The sequence below is a fragment of the Diadema antillarum genome, unplaced genomic scaffold (assembly GCF_040938485.1).
Source record: "Diadema antillarum isolate AM-2024a unplaced genomic scaffold, OU_Dant_1.0 scf00000003, whole genome shotgun sequence".
Taxonomy (NCBI): domain Eukaryota; kingdom Metazoa; phylum Echinodermata; class Echinoidea; order Diadematoida; family Diadematidae; genus Diadema; species Diadema antillarum.
The window spans coordinates 1921838-1945842 of NW_027270892.1; the positions used below are offsets into that span (position 1 = coordinate 1921838).

Here is a 24005-nt window from a genome sequence, read left to right on the forward strand (position 1 = left end):
AGGGACTTCTACATCATTGGTGGTTGCCATGGTCAATAGTGATTCAGGACATTAAACAGTATATGTTCACATATCAGACCTTATAGCAAAACTCTTTCAACCTTCAGCTTTACATCTTTGCATACACGATTAATTTCTGTATTATTGTTATCAATCACGGGGCATTTATTAATGCTATTACAGAGTCCAACTATATCACAGCGCTTACAAGATAGTGTATAGAAATAAATGATATACATAGAATTATTACAACTTGGTGAGGAATAAGACATGTTTTCATTTCTTAAGAGTGTGTACTGAACGTGCAGAAGTTGGTTCCATTGGTTTTTTTTTTTTGTTTTTTTAAATTTTTTAAATAGTGCAAGTACGATACCCAGCTTTACTGATACGAATTCGGAGACAGGAAAGATGAAAGGTATCGGTACTAGAGAACGTGATTCCTTCTCGCAGAGGACTATAGAACAATTCAAGAGTTTTAAAGGCGATGCTGCATGTGTTTTATCCTGCATTCATTAGAGCTGTATACACGTGACTATACAGGGAGGCTGTATTATTCCTTTCCCTCTTGTCGTAAAAATGCAGATATGAAATCGAAATCAAGACATTGACGTTTAACATACCTCTGCAACAGTTATCATTTTATTTCTGACAGTATTTACCTCTGACATTTTTGACTTTGGTAATCTTACCTTCGCATTCCTACATGGAACCTGTAATAGACTCGCAACGATACGTATAATGCCCATTTCATATGTCTCATTCATGGCCGGCGCAGCCGTGGGGGCCGTGCATAGGGGCTCGGGCCCCCACACTTTTTGTGCGCCATATACAAAGGAATACATAAGGTGTCATCACTTTGGGCCCCCACACTTTTTTTAACCCGGAAGTACGTAAGTGGCACTAAAATAGAAATAGATAGAGATCTTGAAGTATGGCGGCGGTAAGGTTATGTTTTTTCTCTGAAGACCTTTTTTTCTTTTTTTTGCTTGTCAGGTGAAAACACCCGGAAAGGGGAGAGAATGAGCTGAGGACCATTTTTTTTTTTTGCTTGTCAGCTGAAGAAACCCGGATTCCTTCTCGCAGAGGACTATAGAACAATTCAAGAGTTTTAAAGGCGATGCTGCATGTGTTTTATCCTGCATTCATTAGAGCTAGAAGAGATGAGCCGAGGTTTTTTGTTTTTTGTTTTGTTTTTTGTTTTGTTTTTTGTTTTTTGGTTTTGTTTTTTGTTTTTTTGTTTTTTTTTGCTTGTTAGCTCATGAAACCCGGAAGTGGGCCCCTACACTTTTGAAAACGCTGCGCCGGCCCTGTCATTATATACACCTCCTTCATTTCTCTACAGGCAAGTGGAGACCGAAATCATTGACAATAAGTCTTGTACCAATAGTGATTTTTCGGTAAATCACTCTTTTCCATTGTATCGCTGTTTACTAGTATTTTTTGCCACCATTGCAAAGCATGCATTGTTTCTCTCCTCACGAATTCCTTATATTTTGCATTATACGTTTTACAAATTGTTGACCAAATATTTTGTCAAAATAATGTATATACTTTGTATTATGTATCACATGCAATAACAGTATTGTTGGGTAGAAATATAGTGTAACGCCCCCCCCCCCCCCCAAAAAAAAAAAAAAAAAAAAAAAACACGCCCCAAGTCATCCACTTTTTCTTCTTCTTTCTGCCGGTACGTGAGGTGCAAGTCACCAATTCATAAAGTATGTTTTCATGACGTCGCTTTCACATAACATTCTCTTTTGATTGCCACCTACATTTTGCCAGTCGTCAATTTTTATATTTATCATGCGTTGAATATTTTCGTTGCGAATTATATAATGGTATGAATTTTGATAGCATCTGTCTTCATGATTGCCTGCGCTCACAATAACGCATCGTACAAGAAGACAGTGGGCTTTGTATGAGGAGAGTTAATGATGGTCATTCAATAATTAGTCCGACAAAGACTTGTTGCTATAGTATGGAATCAAACGTGGATGCTTGGGCGTAGTTTAATAAGGTCTTTCTGAGAAATAGGCTATTATGGCATAATTTGCCTCGGCGGAAACCACGCTTCTGTTGCGTGATAGGGCCCCATTTCATAAAAGAGTTGATATGATAGCAACTCTTGCTGGAATGGCAATTGACATACTCGAGTATAGTAACAACAATAATCTAGCTTCCTGATTGGCTGTTGCTATTGGAAGTTGCCATTCCGGCAAGAGTTGACATCCTAACATCTTTTATGAAACGGGCCTATAACCACGGAGCGTAGGTATCATTATGGGAGGCATGTATGGGGCCTTTTCCTTAATACATTGTACTTACTTTACTCGATATTTCGCCGAATATACAAACGTGACAAACCAGCATAGTACAAAGGGATAAAGACATTCAAGGTGAGCTTAAAAAAATATACTATCAAAGTGCGTTTTCACTGGGATGCTTAAGAAGACAAGCTAGCCATAATCACGTTTTATGAGCTAAGTCTGTCATCTTTCTCTGCTTACACAATATCTCCCGGTCATCATGAGATGTTGATTCTCTCTTGAAATAATAATGATAATCTTTTGCCCATCGTCGCCACTTGCTTTAACCTTCCTGGATTCCACGTAAAGGCTTTCTCTCCCTCCTCCTTCATACTCTCTTTCTCTCCTATATTTTTCTATTATAATTTCTCTTTCTTGAGCACAAACACATTATGACCATAATTGCATTTGTGATTGACGTTTACTTTCGTTTCTTTCTCCGCGCATTCTTCAGAGTGGTCATCCCAGGACGAGACCGACATCCACGAGTCATACAGACCACGAGTTCGACATTGACAAAAAAAAAAGGTGGGGGGGGGGTCCGTGTTTCATACAGCCCATGCGTTCGACATTAGGCAAATAAGGCCCATGAGTTCGGCATTACAACACGGCGCCTAATGTGCCAGTCAAGTGGGTCCTGATTGCTTAATGTCGAACACATGGGCTGTATGACTCGTGATGGGCTGTACGACTCGTGGGTGTCGGTCTCATGACGTGCACCCTTCTTCAGAAGTGTAAGAGTGCATGAAGGATTCCTGCAGTGTGGATGATAATGATTGAAACACATGAAAGTTACCTGCATAATACACTCATAATTTACATACATTTACTTCAGGAAATTAAATAAAAGGATAAGTCCAGAATGATTCCCACAAGCCATTGGGCTGACAAGCTGGATTATGATTGTCTGATTATTACGTAAGTCTACAAATTATATCACTTCTACAAATATACAACGTGCCAAAAAAATTGCCATACTGTATGCAGTGGCGGATCCAGAGGGGGCGCACCGGGCTCGCGCCCCCTCTTTATTTGTTGTTCAAACAAAAGAAATAAAAAGAAAAAATAAGATGAAACCCGAAAGTAGCACCAGTAATATTGTTTGCGCCCCCTTTACGGAATTCCTGGATCCGCCCCTGGTATGCACCTCATGGCATATATATACGACAGCTTAGACTTCGACTGGCTATTGCCTTGGAGAGAAATTATAGGTTGTTTCCCCACTGGCGGGTCCCTTTAATCATCGACGGTGGCAGTTAATGCCAGGAGGTGAATATACTCAGTATGAGGTTTTGGTTAGCCGTCTTCAATTAGTTCTTTCGTTTATTTTATTTTAAGAATAAAATATGTTTTAAACTATACTTATTACTAGAAAATAATCAAGAAAAAATAGCTAAGATTAGATTATCAAAGGCATAAAAATGTGGCAGAGTTAAAAGGTACAAGAAAAAAAGGCAAGAGATGAAAAAATAATAAAAAACAGCGAAAATGCAAGATGCTAAAATTCCAGAGGTGTAAATATCAGAGGTAAAAAGAGGGTAAAAGTGAGAAAAGAGCCAATCGTTGAGATCACAGGGTGCAGTGCATGGGGTGGTGGTGGGGGGGGGGGCGTTTGTCTCCATAACTTAAAAAATACCTCAAAAAGGATTTGTCTTTATATAATGGATAGACGTTTTCCTTAATAAAGGGCATTTCCTTTTCTTTGTCTATCTCCATTTAGGGGTTCTATTTCACAAGATATATAGGTCTTTGCTATTCAGAGAGGTAAAAATGTAAAAGAATAATAATCACTTATTTTCCACGTGTTTAGTCGATGTTTAATCCCATGGTGGTCATCTTCTGTTATTCGACCTACTCAGAATGGTTCGTGCAATTCTGAGTGCATTGCAGCACTAAAACACGTATGCAGCCTGTATACTTGGCCTTCTCATGGATGCCATAATGTATATGGATACTTCATGTATACCTCATGTATACTTCAATGTATTAGATATCCATTAGCCCGCAAACAGGTATTTTAGGGCAGGAAAACCCATGTGTTTTGTCAAGCCCTTTACCGGAGAAAGTACACACCATAAGTATTATAATACTCTATTTGAAATCTAAATTAACATAGCTCTGCAAAGATCATTACTATTATTAGATCTGATAAAACATGACATCTATTCGTGTCTAAGTGAATCCCTCATTGCATATCAGGAAAGTGTTAGACGTGTTAGTTTGTTGTTATTTTCCAACTATTGTAAAGAGCATCTATTCAAAACGCCATTTAAGGTGTTGTTACGTGTTAGTTTGTTGTTATTTTCCAACTATTGTAAAGAGCATCTATTCAAAACGCCGAAGGTATTGTTTATTGGCCTACTTGGTATACCATAACCAATTTCGCCATTATGGGTATATAGCCTATACAATGTGATGCCCTGATGGTGACGCCATTTTAGGGAATGTATTGAATTTGAAGGTGCGGCGCCATTTAAAGGGTGCAAATTTAATGTGCCCTATTATACGCCATTAAGGTACATTATGCATGTGGTGTTTGCACCATGGTCAGGACCGCGGTAGTATGTAGTTGACCCCCACCCCCGTGGTAAAAAGCAAACTGTAATTCTCCGATTCCAGTTTTGTTTTGTTTTGTTTGTTTGTTTGTTTGTTTGTTTGTTTGTTTGTTTGTTTACCTTACAATTATTTTTTTATAGTATCCGTTCTTTCCAACTTACTACTCCAAGTCTAGACATGATAACATGCTGGATCACCAAAGCAACCTTCCTTTCGACCGATAGCAACTGCAATGTGAGAATCAGTTGCTGGTATGTGTGGATCTGTGTGCAACAAGCATCCTGTAGTTTTTCTCAAGGGGGGAAAAAGCTTCACAGGAATGGTATATAGGCATTCGGACAGAGTTGCATGGATCCAGTTTTTCAACTCGTCGTGTCATGCCACGTAAAGTAATACCATGCAGTCGATTTTAGGCATGGACACTCACCGAGCTATAATTATCCACGAAAATGTTTATATACTTTCCTAAAATATCAATAATAAGGCCTATATTGGGTATGAATCAATGAAATTGTTGTCGGTAATTTTATTGAATGTATGTTAATTTTGTCAACATTTCTCTCTGTTCGTGTAAATTCTGGTACAGCATTTTCGTGGGCAAATATTTTCTTGATTGCATTGATTATATACTACATCTTTTCTCTCCCTCTCTAATCATCCCTCCCACCCCTCTCTCTTGTTGTTGTTGTTGTTGTTGCTATGACTATCAGTCCTCGTGCGTTCAGTACCGTTAATGACGTTTCCGAAAAAAAAATGAAGGTGAAGGACGAAGCAGTTTAAAGCTATAGAACGCCATTGCAGATTCTCGCTATGTGTGTGAGGGGAACTTTCAGGCCACGCTGATAATGCTGATGAGGTCTCGCCTCGCATACGGGTTCTCTGATTCGAGTCCCGGTGGAAATAGCTGACCCAGTTGTTGTGTAAGAATAATTCCGCACCTTCACAAGTGAAAAGAAAGAATACTCTGCACCCCGCAGCGAATAAATCTCTTGCGATACAGAGAATGAAGGGGGTGGGAAGGAAAAATAAACGGGGGGGGGGGGGGTTGCGGGAGAACTTAGAAATTGATAATTACGTAATTGAAATTTCCGATGGACGGGATTCACGCCTGTCCCCTCGTGACTCACGTTTAATCTCTTGCACAGGATTTGATACCACTGAATCAGTTGTCGCTTTTAGAATCTTAAGGGGCCGGGATTTGTGCCTTGTGCTAACATTCAACTCACTTACGAGTGAATAGCAATTAACTGCAGTCCGTCATCTTCTAATGAGTTCTTACAAATTACTACGCACGTCTTAAAAGGAGCTCTTGCCCTCATACAAAGACCCTATTATTATCATGGAACTGGTATTGGTCATGTCTTCTTTATTTTTTAAATAGACCCACTCTCGAAATTATATCACAGCTATATAATGACCTAATGACCCTTTCTCTCCCCCTTCGACGTTCCAACTTTCCATCTCTTGTTTCCAGTCCTCTCTCTCCCTCCTCTCTCTCTCTCTCTCCCTCTCAGACACACACAAACACACACACACACACACAAACAAACAAAGACACAAACAGCGCGTGTACACTCTCATAAAACACACACGCAAGTATCACGAAATTTGCCTCATGTTCTACATTAAGAAATCAATAAGTATCCAGCAATAATCACTAATCTGTCATCTGTTGGTAGAGTTTAATGTATTCCTGTATATATATATATATATATATATATATATATATATATATATATATATATATATATTTTTTTTTTTTTTTTTTTTTTTTTTTAAAGTAGGGCTACAAGGTCCTATGGCTGAGATTCTTGTTTCTATGTTTTGTTTGACACTATGTTAGGTTTGTGCGGGTGTAGTGTACCTGCGACTTTTGTGCAATATTTCATGCAAGTGGCACAATTTCTTACTTTTACTGATATTAACATTTGCATTTGATCCTTGATCTGTATTCTTTGAATGTCATTAGCAGGGGAGTATCTCTTGGATTCCCTATTGTTGTCGCACTGAATGAAAAGTTTCCCAAAGTTTCTACATAGTTTCAAGCTTAGTGGGTGAGGAGCTGAAGGGTGATTCGAATGATAATTTTAGCACTGATGACCACTCGTTTCCACATCTTTATGCATAATCCCTCCGTCGTATGATCTTGTTTTCTCTTTTTACCTGTTTGTATGTCTGTTTGTCCGACTGACTGACTGCCCCTTCCCTCCAGTCCATCCATCTCTATCATACAAATATAAGCCTACTTTGAATTGAGAGTTTCTGGTTAAAACTATGGGCAGAAGTGACTCCAAAAGAGCCATTCCCTGAGGAGTACCGAGGCCTATTGTTTTAACAAGAAACTCGAAAATTGTTTTATATTTTGGGTTTCAAAAAGACAAAAAACAAAACAAAACAAAACATAACATAACGAAACAAAAGAAGGGGGAATGGGTAAAATGAGAGACGAGACGTCGTGTGGTGAGGCGCACGATGTCAGAACTGCTTTGTGATGTTACTACAGTACTTTTTTGTTTAAAAAAGAAAATTACATTTCACAGAGTGACGGTACAAAGATACTATTACTTAGTATGCGCAATGTCAGATTTGCTTTATGACGTCACAATTGTTTTTTAGAAATACATTTCACAGAGTGACGGCACGAGCAGTGTGCAATGTCAAGATTGTTTTGCGGCGTCACAATTATGTTGTTAGAAATTGTTACATTTCACAGAGTGACGTACAGCGAAGTACGCGATGTCAGAATTGCTTTGTGATTTCATAATTATTTTGTTAGAAATTGTACATTTCACAGAGTGACGGCACGAGCAGTGTGAAATGTCAAAATTGATTTGTGACGTCACAATTGTGTTGTTAGAAATGCCATTGTTGCATTTCACAGAGTGACGGTACAGCGAAGTACGCGATGTCAGAATTGCTTTGTGATGTCACAATTATTTTGTTAGAAATTGTACATTTCACAGAGTGACGGCACGAGCAGTGTGAAATGTCAAAATTGATTTGTGACGTCACAATTGTGTTGTTAGAAATGTCATTGTTGCATTTCACAGAGTGACGGTACAGCGAAGTACGCGATGTCAGAATTGCTTTGTGATGTCACAATTATTTTGTTAGAAATTGTACATTTCACAGAGTGACGGCACGAGCAGTGTGAAATGTCAAAATTGATTTGTGACGTCACAATTGTGTTGTTAAAAATGTCATTGTTGCATTTCACAGAGTGACGGTACAGCGAAGTACGCGATGTCAGAATTGCTTTGTGATGTCACAATTATTTTGTTAGAAATTGTACATTTCACAGAGTGACGGCACGAGCAGTGTGAAATGTCAAAATTGATTTGTGACGTGACAATTGTGTTGTTATAGATGCCATTGTTGCATTTCTCAGAGTGACGGTACGGCGCAGTGCGCGATGTCAGAATTGCGTGGTGTTGTCACAACGACACGTGCAGTGGGCAAGATCAAAATTGATTTGTGACGTCACAATTGTGTTGTTAGAAATTGCTACGTTTCACAGAGAGATGGTACGGCGCAGTGCGCGATGTCAGAATACTATTGCTTTGTGATAACTTTAACACGATTGTTAAAAAAGAATGTTACATTTCACAGAGTGAAGGTACAAAGGTGGGTACAATTTCAGAATTGCTTTGTGACATCATTTTGCGAATAGTATACCACACTATTTGCAAAATGTGGTCATAGAAGTGACGGTATATATTTTTCAAATAGTACTTTACGGAGTGTCAAACATGCCAAACATGATATAGCTGAAAACACCTTTAATCAATTAAAGCTCTTTCAACAAATCACTAGAGGATAAGTTTTATATTAGTTAGCTCTGTCAAACTAGCATTATGCCTTGGATTGTATTTACTGCCTAGTTCATTTTAAAACAAGATTGATTATACTTCAGTAGGCCTATACCCACAAAGTATCTTATACTGTAAGGTTTCAATTATTGTTCTTTACTCTCTTCAATTCATATTGCCTGATTTACATTATTTCTGTCACGAAAGAAAACGAGATGTATATTACGTTATTGTCGAAAAAATGAAAATAAACTTGAAGTTCAAGAGCAAAAACAACAGAACATATTTTGAAATTCAACGTAACGTTCATTATTGATCTCCATCGACAGTAATCAAAAGACATGAAAGAGGGGAAGTGACGCATGTGACTGTAAATTGGGTGACATTCAATGACGGGAGCCATATTTTGGTAGTGTAAACCACAAGAAGAGCTTTTAGGGTCGGCAAGAAATCTTTCATGACTAGACGTCACTGTCCTAAAACGTGTGCACAGTAGGCCTATAAATTTATCATACAAATCAAATACTTTCATCTATGACATGAATGTATGATATGATAGATGATACATTATAATCGTTTATCTATTTATGTTTGCATTTCAGGTCTCGACACTCCTGACACTAAACATAGCGGTGGCCCGCCGGTCAACTACTGAAAAGTGAAGTCGGCAACAAAAAACAAACAAAAACAAAACAAAACAAAAAAGGTTATCTTTAGATGGCCCGACCGGTCAGCTTTAGATGGATTGTTATGATTCCTTTCATATCGGGCTACTACACTACTTAACCCAATTTCAAATTCAAAGGTTTAAATGACCCTATAAATGGACCAGCAGATAATAAAACTAGTGTCGACTCCCGCATAAGTAGAAAATGCCCTGCCACATGATGTAATATAATAATATGAGTGTCAAGAAGGTAGGTCAAAGGAAAAAAAACGCTCCAAGAAGTACACAGGAGACCTTAATAGAAATGTAGCATAGTATCACTGTTGTCTTCCTTTCTTTTCCTCATTAAAATATCTCGCATGGCAGGGACATGTTTTGTCTCTTTTTTTTTAAAGGGATGGTATAGTTTCGGTTGAGATGGGACTTCAGGTTGTTGTTTCCAACTTATTTTGTGAGATAATGAGAAATCTCTTATGAAATATGAAAACAATAATGATTCTACCAGAACGTCCAAGTTTATTTAATCAAAAATGGTTTTGAAATGGTCGAGATATCCAAAACAATGAGATCCTATATGATAAAACGTGGGACCCATCTTTTAATAGGATTGCTTTGTTTTACTTTGTTTGGGGATATCGCAGCCATTTAAATACTAAATATTTAAATACCGATTTTCAGCCATTCGAATACATTGTAGCAATTTTGACCCTTGTAGAGTTGTAAGATCCGTAACATTTCAGATGTGGTTTCTAAATATCTCGCATGAAGTTAAAGGTTGCAACCTCATCTCAACAAATACTAAAAACCATCCCTTTAAGCATGCGTGCGACGACGCGAATAACAACGATTTCGTCCATTAATAACCTAAATATTATCAAAACACATATTATAATGTCTGACTTATTAAATGTTGCTTCATCATTCTAAACCCTCTTAAGCCTTAATGTTCGTGAAACATATTTCCACTTAGACCAGGAACCGGCGGTGTAAGAATAAAACAGATTTTTTTTTTTTTAATGCAACGAATTGTGATTAAACCAAATGGATCAACAAGAAAAAAAATATTCCAACGAACGAAAGATGATTAAAGCAAAAAGCAGCGATAAAGAATAGATTGGCAAGTTTGCCCAATCCGGTACGTATAATAATTGTCGAATGCGATTTATGACAGTCCAGTCTAAAATTATGTGCCCTTATAAGCAAAATCAAGACATTATACTCCAGTCGTCATATTGTTATTGCCTCCTACCTATAGTTCTATACTAATTGCTTGACGTCACATTTCAAGTGTTTTTGCTGCAGGGATGGTGCATTTCAAGAAAGCGTGATGATGTAAAATCTGAAACCTGATCAAATGTTGTTTCCTCGATGGGTTTCGAGTCACGTGGGCAGGACATAACATCCACTTCCATCCATTTCCAGTCCGCTTGGACACTTGATATACGAGAAGGGAAAGGATGAATATCTGGGAAAACTTGATTATATATATGAAGAGTTTGTTCGCAAAAACCGATAAGTCCATTTTTGAAGATTTTGAGGTACGGTCTCTGTCATAAAGTACAAAATAATACCTTTAAAATGATATATTGGTCACTACATATTATAAAGGTATATTTTTGAAGTTATGGTCAAAAGAAGCAAAAATTTTCTTATCATTCTCTTTATTTTTCTTGACCTTTAATCGCAATATCTCCATTTGGCAAATATGGACTTATCGGTTTTTGCGAACAAACTCTTCATATACAAGTTCTCTTGCGTAACATATACACTGTAGCTATATACTATTCAATCCTTTTTGAATCACCATCACACTCCATTCGCTATGTATAATATAGTCAGCTCCAATTCTATACGATCTTTATCATAACAAAGCATGATCTTCTCATTGCATTTTTTTTTCTGGCGAAAAACTCTGCTCAAGTGTTAGTATTTATAACCTCCCCATATTATAAGAAGGTGGTAATTATCAAGAGACCAAGATACTGTACATTAAATTCTCCCCACCGTATATTGTATTTCCTCCTTCATCTTGTTTTCATCCTTTCATTATACACTGTACTCAAAACATATCACTGTTAAAGGGGACCTCCGTATGATTTTCAGATTTTTACACTTGAACAACTATAAACTAGTTAAACTGAGTACAGAGTTTCAGAATTTATAGTGATTGGGATGAGGAATGAGAATGTTTTCAAAATCTATAACGAATCGCAATGAACAAGGATGATGACATGGCAGCCTCACCATAAGAATGTGTGAGTTGGGGCTCAAGGAAGCAGAACAAAAGAAGAAGGCATGCATAGATTTTTCACAGGTGAACTTGTTGAGCAAGCGGTATTGTAATGGAATTACCCTGCTACATTTCTGAAATATATGAGGCTCTGATGTCATCAACACTGTTCAATGTAAATTTGTTTAAAATTTTCAATTTATTGGTTTCTCTGATCGAGGACCACAATAAATTCCAGGAATCTATACACGGAGTTGTCGATTTATGCACTACATGATGTGAAATTATGAAAATCGTCCGGAATGCCCCTTTAAGGGATGTTGCTGATGCAGAAGATAAACATCAAGAGGATGAATTAGGCAGAGGACTGGCGTTGACATTCTGTATCTACATCTACCCAAGATGCCACGTAAATGTCACGCATGACTATCATACCTATTAATCGTGACGCGCAGATTCCCGGAGCAATCCGCTCGTGCACGGTAGATCCTTATAATGTATGAAAAAATGAATATTTTCCGACGTTTATAAAGCTTGTTGCTTTGACATTGCACTGAATAAACTTTGTCAGTTTTTTTTTTTATATTGTCAATTGCAGAAAGCAATAGACTCCCTCCCCGCAGATTTGTTCCCAGGAAACATGGATGTTAAAACCTTGTCACATTAGATTTAAACTACAATGTAAGTACAGTGTAGCAGGAAATCGCCACATGATTAGTGTTACCAGGGAGATGAGTTCACCTCCCTGGTGTTACTGAATCACAACCCGCATAATAATTATTCTCGCTCCCCACCTCCCCATCCCCCCCCCCCCCCAATAAAAGTCTTTGTACCTTCACAGGACAAGGTATTCATATAAGTAGGGGGAGAAAACAACATCATGCTAAAAATAGGGGTATTTAAGACTATATCACAAGGGTTATTCTCTGTTTACCTCCATACACACCGGCAACGTGGACGACACGTGTAGAGATACAAGCTTCAGTGTTATCTGTGCATGTCCACGTGTGGCGGAGCGTGAGGGTTACTCGATATAGTTGTGACCGCCTTGTTCCGATTTTGAAACATTAAGATCAGTGCACCATAGTTACATTTATTGCAACAAAGTATTCAAAAAGAATGGACTGATACATATACCATCGATTTAGTGCTAATGTTGAAGGGAACTATTCTTCACCTTTCCTCATGGTAAATACAAATGCATGATGCGCGCATCATCACACACACGATGGTATGACTATGCTCATGGAGTTCTGCAATAACCAAACATGATTACGATATTAAATCTTATTGATCAGTCTGGTGCGTAGGAGGAAGGACAATTAACCTTCAAGCATTGCATCTTCATGTTTTGACGATATATCACGCCAGGCATATAACGAGATGATGGAGGTTTAGACATCATCCTTCAATCCAGAAGATTTTGTTATTGTCAACCACCAAAAAGAAGTAATAGTTTCATGGCATGCTATATCATGGCACTAGTCAGATTTAATCCATGTTAGACTGAGGCGTATAATGAAAAGATAGTAAATTGAATAATAGGATAGAATATTATTTACTGCTCTGTCGCCATATTAAGATAAACAGAAATCACTGGATATGCATAGGGTCTACATGTCAATCTCGAAAACGAAGTAATTTAGTCCCCCCTCACCTCTCCTCCCCCCCCCCCCCCCCAGCCCCAAGTGGTTCGGAATTGTGGTATAGCTTTTTATTCTGAATTCATAAGTAATAACTGTTGCTGGTTGCTGAGGCCTTGCTGGTTGTCGACGCCGTTGTCGTTGTTGTTTTAACTGCTTAAGCAAGGGGCCAGACTTTACTAGCATTCATGTTATTTTCTGGTTCCTATTTTCCTTGCTTTTCTGTATGTAACTGAATATGGCAGTAAACGTGCATAAACAGATTATTTGCTGTATTGGATGATAAAATTCCTTTATTAATTCCTTCTTTCATTCATTCATTCTGTCATTCAATCATTCATTTTTTTCATCCTTCATAGAAATGATGCCATAATATTGAGACGTCTGTCCAAGACATGTCGATGGTACTTCCTCCCAGTTTTGTGTATTGACAAGTCTGAAACATTAAGAGAATCCGAAATCCATGATAATCTGGTATATATGGGATTCAATTCAATTTCCAGAAGTCGATCAAGATGTATATAGGCCTAGATGTTTGTCATTAATGGTACTCTTCCCTCTTACACTTAGATTTATCGTCATCTCTATATTCATGATTGACAATACAGTAATTATGTGTTATATTCAAATGCTCTGAGAAGTGCTTCCATTTCATCATGCATCAAATAAAGATTTCGTTTCCCTGTTCATAACGATTTCAAATCAATTAAATTATCGGGTAAACACATTGATAAGTGGTTCTGAACAAATACACGGCAATTTGCACTAAGTGGTCATCGATCGATCAGCGAGTTCGACAATCCGTGAAAAATTGAACAAGCAAACAAACAAACAAGCAAGCAAGCAAAGCCGGACAGGTAGCCAGATATACCACCCAATTCGCAATATTCAGCATGCTTCCCATCAGATGAGGCATATATACACCTGCACTTCTTCTCCTGACGTCGTTGAATATCGCCTTCGACGATATTTTGGCGATGTTTATGAGCGACCTGGTCTACGGAAGTCGCTCAAAGACCAAAAATGACACAAAAAAAAAAGCCTCGCGGAAAACAAATCGTGCGCATGGATTATACAAATGAATATTCTTTCCAGTAAATTGCAAAAAAAAAAATCAAATAGTATTTGTGACACGTTGACATATTTATATTCTATATGTTCAGTTGAATTAATCAAGTTAAGTTGAATAGGCGACCTACCTGAAGAGCAAAATTTTTCCTCAATGTTTGTTAGAAAATAATCATACTTGTCCTGGAAGACACATTGGATCCTATAATTCCCCTGTTCATTATAGTTTTAGTAATTACTTTTACAGCAGGCCCTTCATTTTGGAATGAGTTATGTCAACCAAGTCCTCTGTGTTCCTTTGTTCAGAGCCATTTAAAAAAAAAATCTTTATATACGTTTAATTGTTACCCTAATTTGATCAATGAAAATATCTTTGTGTACCCATAATGAGGAAGCCTCATTCTGGTTGTTGTACCAAATTGTTACTAAGTTTTATTACAGTAGGTTCAATTATGAACACTCTATAACGTTGTATTTTTTGTTATTTCTTTACTACTCTATCGACATTTTGTGTTCTCGTATGTTTCGACATTTTTCGTCACATTATACATTCTGTAAAACTCCTCATTACTATGGAGCCTACATTCTGCACGCTTCTACATTTATTATGAGGTTCTACACGTTATTCATACATGTATTTGTTTATAAAATCCGTCTCAAATTGACTATTTTGTTTTGTACTTTCTTGATGATTTATCAAATTGAGTGTAAAATTGTATGAAATGTGGATAATGGAAAAATGGATTTAACAAAAAGGAGGTCAGGCTGACAATATTGGGATTTATCAAACACCTTGTGTACAGCTCTTGCGTAAGATTCTTGCTACCCGATTGTGCGGCTGGTCGTCATATGTAATTTACTGAATACATTAAGTACCTGTCAAAGAATTAGAATAATAATGCTTCTCTTTTCGCTGTAACACTGTATTAGTTTATCTTCACGGATTGGTTACACGTAAATCCACTACAAAACATTGCTTGTGCAATCCACGTTGTTGGATTTAAATGTTAAAACATCTTGATTGAACCAAATTAGAGAGACAATCTTCTCCATTATAACGGATGTGAGATGATACATTTCCTTTCAATCATAACAGCATGTAACTCCAACTTTTCTTTGTGTGGCATAATAACCAATCACTGATGTAAGTACATGACCCGGAATTGCATACAATTTTGTATATGGGGCATTGTGTTTTTGATCATGTTTTTCAATTAAAAAAAATCCTCATTGTGCCAGTCTCCGTCTGTCTCCGTCTCTATCAATCTATTCTTCTTTTTTTTAAATCTCTCTCTCCCTTTTCTTTCTCTCTCGCTCTCGGCTGCATTTATGACTCTCTTACACTGTATATAAAGATAATCAGACCTTTATCGGCAATTGTCAATCTACTGTAAGTTTTATTTTGTCTGTTATGTCTATTTCACCCTCGGGAGTGATTGTAATGTATCTGTGGGTGACCCCCAGGTCTTTGGGCACCATTACGTCCGTACTGTGTGTGTGTGTGTGTGTGTCTGGCACTATCTCCGTCCCCCCCCCCTCTCTCTCTCTCTCTCTCCAATTTTTTGTACCCCTTTCGTGTGACTCTGTTTATAGTGCAGGGCTTTATACACAAGTGTTTATTGTGCTTTTGTTCGTACATGCATTCAAATGTAGTACTAGGTGTTACAAAAACATTTCCCACTTTTGATTCTTAATAGTTCAAAAACTTTGTATCAGATTAAAACTGTCATTGATAAGAGTAATAGCTGAATAGTGTACAATTTAGTTTGAGGTGATTTGAATATGAAAGGCTATACAACGTATTAGTTTCATGAAATTAATGATTTATTTCAATGTTAGATTCCAGATTTTGAGCAAATTTTAACCTTCTGTACAAAAATTGAACTTTATACAGGAACCAATCATGTGTATGTGAGTGTGTGCTTACAATGACCCCGAACAATGGACATGGCTACCACCTGTTCAGAGCTCCTGCTGCAAGGCACATGAATGCTTTATTAATTATTCATGTGGATTGCCCTAAGCACTGCTAGTCTGAATTCATGACACAGGGTGAAATGCATGCACATGAAAAAAGTAAGCACATGTTTCCATGTTTCCATGTGCTTGCATACACCGTATTTCAGAATGAATAAAGACTAGGTGTGATGGTGGAATTCCTCATAAATATGTAATAGAGCATTCCAATCCTGGCCATTGTCCAGGACCATTGTCTGGGTATCAACAACACACTCCTATCCTATACACACCAATAACCCCCTGTGCAAAGTTGAAGTTTTGTACAGAGGGTTGAAAATAGAGCAAAATCTGGAACCTAACTGAAAAATTAATGCTGAATCTAATGAAACTGAACCATGCTTTCATTTACCTCCAACAAAATTGTACACTATTCAGCTATTGCTCATATCAATGTTAGTGTTATCTAATAGTTTCTGAACTATAAAGGATCAAAAGTAGGAAATGTTTTTTGTAACACCTAGTATTTTAGGGGTTGAACACAGGTAAACTATGGAAACATGCAAGGGCATGCATTAGTGCAATTGCAACCTTTTCATTGCTATAAAAATGGATGAGATTTGCTTTGGTTAGTTTTCAATACATTGTAGTACATTGTTCTGTACTTCATGCGGAAATACGTACACTAATCATTTGAGATCTATTGTCAAATCTGCATAAATGCACTCAATGCAGTGTTGCGCGCATGCCTGTGTGTGTGTGTGTGTACATGTGTGTCCATTGGTAATGAAGAGGTCACTCAGAGGTTACACCATAGCTTTTATCACTTCACATTCATTAACCATCTCTCACGTACAACGGATATACCGCAAAAGTTGCTTCCGTAGCAAGCTTTGCTTCATTCAGTTCACTGGAGCAGTCATCAACCTGTTCACTCTTACAACTACATTGTACTGAAATTCCTACACGGCCAGGTACATCACAGATACTGACTCGAGAATGACTTGGGAAATTAGAATGATGTGTTATTGGATACAATAAACTGCTACAACCTACTTAAGAGGCAGAATAGCACACAAAACACAAAAATAGTTCATTTACAGGTGCAATGTACATGTATATATTTATTTCACATCAAGATAAAGCTAGCATATTACCAAATATACCCCTGTACACATCAATGTCTCTACAGAAAAAAAATAATATAATCCATCCATGATGAATGACATCATACTGTTTACTCCAAAATTGTCCTTCCAAAGCTGTCATGTTCCCAGTCCAAATCCCATCAAGATTTTTATGATTCTCACACAAATGTACACTAATGATCTTTTACACTAACACAGATGTCACCTCTTCTGATTAAATCATCTTTTCTCATTAGTTACCTCATTAAAAGAAATACAGCAATAATTGCTTTTTGTTTTCACACCTTACAGGTCACAAAAACAGCTGGAATTTTTTTCTTCCTCTTTCTTTTCTCAGGGAGGCAACATTTGTTCGTTCTTTCTTTAATCACATCACCTTGATTCTGTATGTACAGACTGTACAAATGTAACAAATAACAACAGGCATGTTGACGATGAAAATGATTCACATATCTTTGATGTATACATTTCCTCATCTTTCATTTACCTCTGATGGTCATGATAAGATGTCAAAAAATATATCTATTTTTTGCGATATTAAATGGAGCATAGTTTGGGGGCAATGTACCCTGTAATATTCTTTATTTTCTTCTTTCTTCTTCAAACACAAGTTTTCAAATGCATTTTACAGGAAAAATTGGGAAACATATATATAAGTTATAACAACCAAGAATACTGATAAGGAAATGATATGAACTTGAACTTATGTCATCAACCCACGGGAGCCATCTCAATTAGTAAGGCATATGCACAGGGTGTGTGGTATTGTGGTGAGCTTTGAAAATACATGTACCCTTACCCGAGAAGCTTTTTTTTTTTTATAAAAGGGGGACAACTCAAAAAAATATAACCACTCTCCAGCTGCCCACACCTCTGATCAATAGTTTCACCACTTCTTGCCCTGAGGTGCACAGAAGTTTCTATCACAAAATAGACTCTTCCTGTCTCCAAATAAGCTCATAGAACTCTTTATTTATACAGCAATCTTATTTACACATTATCTGTTTTCTCAAAGTGAGGTGCATTGTGCATGGCAATTATTGTTGTTTACACAACACAAAATCCTTCAAAGATAAAAAAACTAACAAACAAAGTGAACATTCAAACATGTAAGTCTCTGATGAACAATGTACTAACAATCCTTACTAATGTGTTACATGTACTCTGAGGGATCAAGAGGAAAGTTAATCCACCAGAAACAGTTGGACGTACTGGTTCTCAATGCAAGTCCATGAAAGTGTGATGATGTGCCTTTTTATAAATGACAGAGTAGGATTGGTCAAATCAGAGCATCTAAATTGCCTAACATGTGTGTCAAGTTCTGCTTCTTTGGAACAATAGCTCTTTCTTTTCTCTGATTGTGCTGTGTATATGTTGTCTCTTTGATGTTGCAATTGGTTCTAGTTTTTGTATCTCTAATGAAGATGAATGCCTCATCCCATTCACGGTCATTGTTTCAGTATTTCTTAACTCATCAAGTCGTATTTACAACGCTGCCGAATGGCACACACACACTGAAATACTGTTTGAAAACAAAAATATACTTAACCTAATATTCTACTATAGGTGTAGATTTGAGACGTCCGATCCCAGCACACTACACCACCAAGGCACAGATTTACTACAACCACAAGATCTAAAGTCACAATTTCATCATCTGAGAACAGCCCAATGAACCAACTGATGACCAACTTTTCACAAGTTTATGCATCAGTTCTAGCACGAGAACAAACTGCATGAAACATAAGTGGCAGAAAATGAGATAAAACAGTTCACTGCTTTTGTACATTCTTCCTCAAACTGTGAAGCACGACATTGGAGTTACACTTTCAATTCTTAACATGAATCATTTACAAACAACAAAGCTGGTGGAATTGTTCTACAAAATTAAAATATCTTATCAAAGAAGAATTGGACAAAAACTGCACAAGAGAGAGAGAGGGAGAAAAAAAAAAGGAGGGAGTTGTAGCGACTGTATACAGAAAGGACATGATGAAAAGAGAGCAGGATATGCATGTACAATGCTGTTGGAATTGTGTAAGAATACAAAGTTGTATATTGCTTGTCTCAGTAAATGATATGAGCATGCCTCTATCTTTGATTGAACTGGTACGATGTTAGGATTGTCATGGCAGCAGCGATAGAAAAGGAAAGTTGCCATGGCGGTACAGCAGTCCATAACAATGAGATAATTCAGCATTGTCACAGCAGCATCGTCTGAAATTCAAATGCAAAAAGGAACTACATGTACAATCTCCCATGCAGCACAATGTACCTTAATAGCAAAGCACTACCAGTCGTTCTTCCAAGTGTTAAAATTAGCTCTTCTATTTCTGTATTTGAGGGGTCACGTTCATGACTACTGTGCAGCATTGATTTTGGCATTATACGTGTAGTAAAGCACCTGCACAGGGAGGTCTAGCTGGCAGTCTGCACCACCAGGAGAAAACCTAGCTTTCCACGTCAATGAATGGCACCAATACATTGTATATCTCCCACCATGAGCCCCACACGCTCGTGAAAATGGAATGAACCGGGCAGAGTGCTTCATGCCACAGCGACTGCAAAGGGGTGGATGCAGGTAATGTAAGGACAGGAGAAACAAAAGCCACCCTACTGTGCTGTAGTTCTCGGCTATCTTTTGTGACTGACACCTTTATCCCTATCAACATCGACTGCATATGTGACATGCCAAAACATTCCTATATTATCTGGACATTTATTGAAAATGACAGACAGATACTGGTATAGATCTTGGTTAAGGAGAAAGGGCAGAAAATTAAAAAAAAAAGAATGGAAGATACAAAGCCAATTCTTATCAGAATAATCAAGCGTAGGTACACAATGGCACCAACTCATAAATTGTGAGAGCGAGGTTTTAACAGATCACTTTCTATCACATTTGTACACTGACACATAAACACCCATCAGCAAAACTTGGGTGTTAGTGGCAAAATACACGTACCTTCAATGCGTTGTGATTGGATAAAATGTGCCGAATTTGGGTCATCAAACAACAGTCACATCACACTTCCATGAACATCAGGCTATCCAACAAATTATGGACTTGTACAAGAAGACTCATTGGCTATTAAAGATGTATTCACCATGTCTACACAATGTGTGCTTTCACTTCTGTCATAGTCAAAGAGCAATGCTCAAGTCCTTCTGGAATTGGGTGATTGGTGCACACATCTACAATCGGGGGGAAAAAATCTGAGACACCCATACCACACATTAAACTAACTCTACAGCTATCAACATTCACTATGGTGACGTGAATATCTAGTGTATATCCTCATGTACACATACGGTAATCAGAAACACTGAATTACCAAACCAGCTTTATGCAGGGCTATATCAAGCCGACACCAAAATTGTCGGACACAAGTCTTCCTAAATTCTTGGGAACACGAAACAATGTTCTGCCAGCTTACAACAGAAAAATAGTACCAATTTGATTCACAATCTCTGGCAGTTACCAATTTCCTGAGCATTAAGGTGCACTTGACAAAATGTACCACATTACATGTATCTATTTACAAGTGTGCAGGTGTGCATCTCTATAACACTTGATTTATGCTCACTTACTGTGTCTCTCCGCATTTCACATCCATCATCACATCAGATATTTTATCTCCAACCATAACTACAACTCTCTGAAGGACTGCTTGTAAAACAAGCTGTATGAATGTTGTTGTTGTTGTTGTTGTTGTTTCAAAGGGGCTACAACAGAAGGGTGGGGTTGGTAAAGACAAGATGAACATGTTCTATGTCCCTGAATGTGTTAATACAGTATTAAAGGATTTTAATACCGTTATTCTGTTTCCTGTACTTCTTTCTTCTTCATTAACCTGGGCATTCAAATTAAAGCATACTGTACACACTGCAAATAAAATGGCTTGTAAAACAATGCCCATGTACAAGACTGCTTTACTGACAATCCCCTTTCCCTCTTTATTATTTTTTTCTTTTTGCTTTATTTTATTTTGTTGCAGGTAGGGGGAAGGTGGTGTGAGGTTACTCCTGGTCATGTAAACACCAAACACAGATACTTGATTACAGTGTCTGTAGGTACAAAGTATTTACACTTAACACTTTTCATGTAGCTCTCTGACACCAGATTCTCTTGGGTCCTCAAATACTGGTCTGACATTAGCTGCTGGATGAATAATAATGAAATTTTTAAAAAGAGCATTACATAACAGCCCCAACTCCTCAACCTCCCCCCCCCCCCAAAAAAAAAGCAAACAACCCGGCACAACCACATATCCAAATGTGATGCATTTGCATTGTTGAAATATCTTGCTTCAGTCAAGTACAGTTTCCATTAGAAGAGGTTTCAGCTGAATATTATCCTCCCATAAAACTGCAACACAGACTGTGACATACTTCAGAAGCAATACGCATTTGCCATCACAGAAGCTTCATAGCACATTGATAATATGTGTACTGTAACTTGGCTATGTACAATTAACTGCAAAGCACAAGGGAAAATCTTGCTTTTCTGATACACTGTACAATTCGCAGCTCTTTGTGCACTATCACCTCCAACAATCAAGTGCAAAGCAAAATCTTACAAATATGCACATATGTATACACATACTGTATATTCATCGGCATACCTGTAACTCCTGAATGGACATCTTTTTTGTTACAGTTCAAAATCTCACAATAAAAACCAGGAACTTTCTCAAACCCGGCACAAAGACTGGACTTACGTGTAGAAGTTGCAAAATTGAACCTGCTCACAACATAGACGAGTGCTCTCATCTACTCTCTACATTAATCTTCTTTTTTTGGGGGGTGGGGGTGGGGGGGGGGGGGTGAATTAGAAATGTGTCTTTCCTGATATGGACACATGCTAATATGCATTCACATGTGTCAAATGGTAAGACAGCACTTTCTACAATCTAATGACCAACCAGATGCACCAAATAAAAAAAGACACAACTGTGATGCAACATTACGTCATCTTGAAAATGCGTCAACAGGAGTGGCCAATCAAAAATGCAGGGAACTTGCACGCTGGAATGGCATGGGATACATCATTGTACATGTGTAAGTTTGCACACATGATGTGGCTCCAAATTTAAAAAATACCACTGTCTCTTTTTCACAAATTTGTATTTGGTCTTCGCAATAGGTTCTAACATCAGGAAGAAACAAAAACTAAAAAAAAACTGCCTCTGGCAGAAAGCAAATGAGTATCATTTCATTTCATTTCTTACACGATACTACAGTGGAATACCTACATGTAATCTAAAAATGCCCCCTATTAGTCTTTACATTCTCCACTTTGATCAAACTTTGGGGACTTTGTACGCGTGTATGTTGTAAAACTTTTCACAACTTCCCGGGGCAGTCTGCTCACATGGAAATGCTTTGAGTTAAAAAAACAACAACAAATATAACAATATATTTAACAGAAAGGGAAAGAAAAGAAATTGGTGGTGTTCACAAATCTGCTGGTACATGCAGTACATGTAGAACGTGTTGTTATCAGTTAGCCTCATGACAATAGGGCAGGAGACTAAAAGTGCATGGGAGATGTAAAATGTGTGTGATTTGTCTAAATTGTAACTGCCCAATGTGCAAGATTACTGGTGAAACTGGAGTCTGAAGTACACAATGTATTCCGTGACCAGGTGATAGTTGACTTGGTCAGTGGTAGGACAACCATCTCACTGAGATATGGCATGTGTTCATGGACACTTAAGCACTGTCATCGGCTATGACTGTCCAGCATACCAAAATGTCACAAGGGAGCAGCGATCAGCTCTCACAAATTTGTAGGACTACGTAGAAGGGTAATACGTATCCAGTCATCCCGTAAAAAACAAGAAGCAAATTCTGTCTGGAGCAAAGCCTATATGTTAGCTGCATTCTTTCTCAGGATTCACTTAGAATGAAAAAGCGTAATCCAAGAGATTATCTTTCACTTGCTTGTGAGAACTGGGTGCAGATAGCTACCAAAACGACAACTCTTTGGTTGACATAAAGTACACTGTGCTACAGCAATGCTAGTCCATTTTCATCATGTTGAGGCGCTTCTCGTACGTCGCAATTATCTTCTTCAGTGTGGAATTTTCCTTTTTCAAATCGAGGATATCTTCCTTGAGGGCACCATTTTCTTTCTCAAGGTAAGCTGCTCGGATGACGATTTGATTCTCCTTGATGCGGCGGGCGTCCCGTGACCTCTTAGCTGCGATGTTGTTCTTCCGTCGCCTCTCCCAGTACCGCTCGTCCTTCTGTTCATCAGGCACGTACACTTTCTTTGACTTCTTGATCATGGGCTGCGGTTTCAGCTCCTCCTCAGTGAAATTGCACTCCTTGGGGTCAAACTTATCCTGACCTGGAGCTGTGGCCAGTGCGACATCAGTGTCGGTCAAGTTGAATTGCACGTCTATGTGAACTGGACTGGGATCTCGCACAGGACTCATTCCACTTGGGATGACAACTGCAAAGTAGTAGCAGGAAGAACAAATTAGCCACCAGTTACTAAAAAGTCTCTCTCTTTTAAACATATTATGTACAAATGATACTTTTTATCAAAAAAGTAAATCAAACATGTTTTTCGATTGATTATCAGGGGCAAATTTGAAGAACAGTAAGTATCTGG

The 24005-nt window shown here is 37.8% G+C and overlaps 1 protein-coding gene across 1 annotated transcript in view; it reads right to left on the reverse strand.

The window, feature by feature from the left end:
* Positions 1–17331: 17331 nt before the first annotated feature.
* LOC139741939 (thyrotroph embryonic factor-like) overlaps positions 17332–24005 on the reverse strand; it is a 30928-nt gene continuing 24254 nt past the window's right edge. The window contains exon 3 of the mRNA XM_071652541.1: positions 17332–23843. Within this exon, the coding sequence (XP_071508642.1) occupies positions 23407–23843 (437 nt within the window). The 3' untranslated portion in view covers positions 17332–23406. The remainder of the gene's footprint in view (positions 23844–24005) is intronic.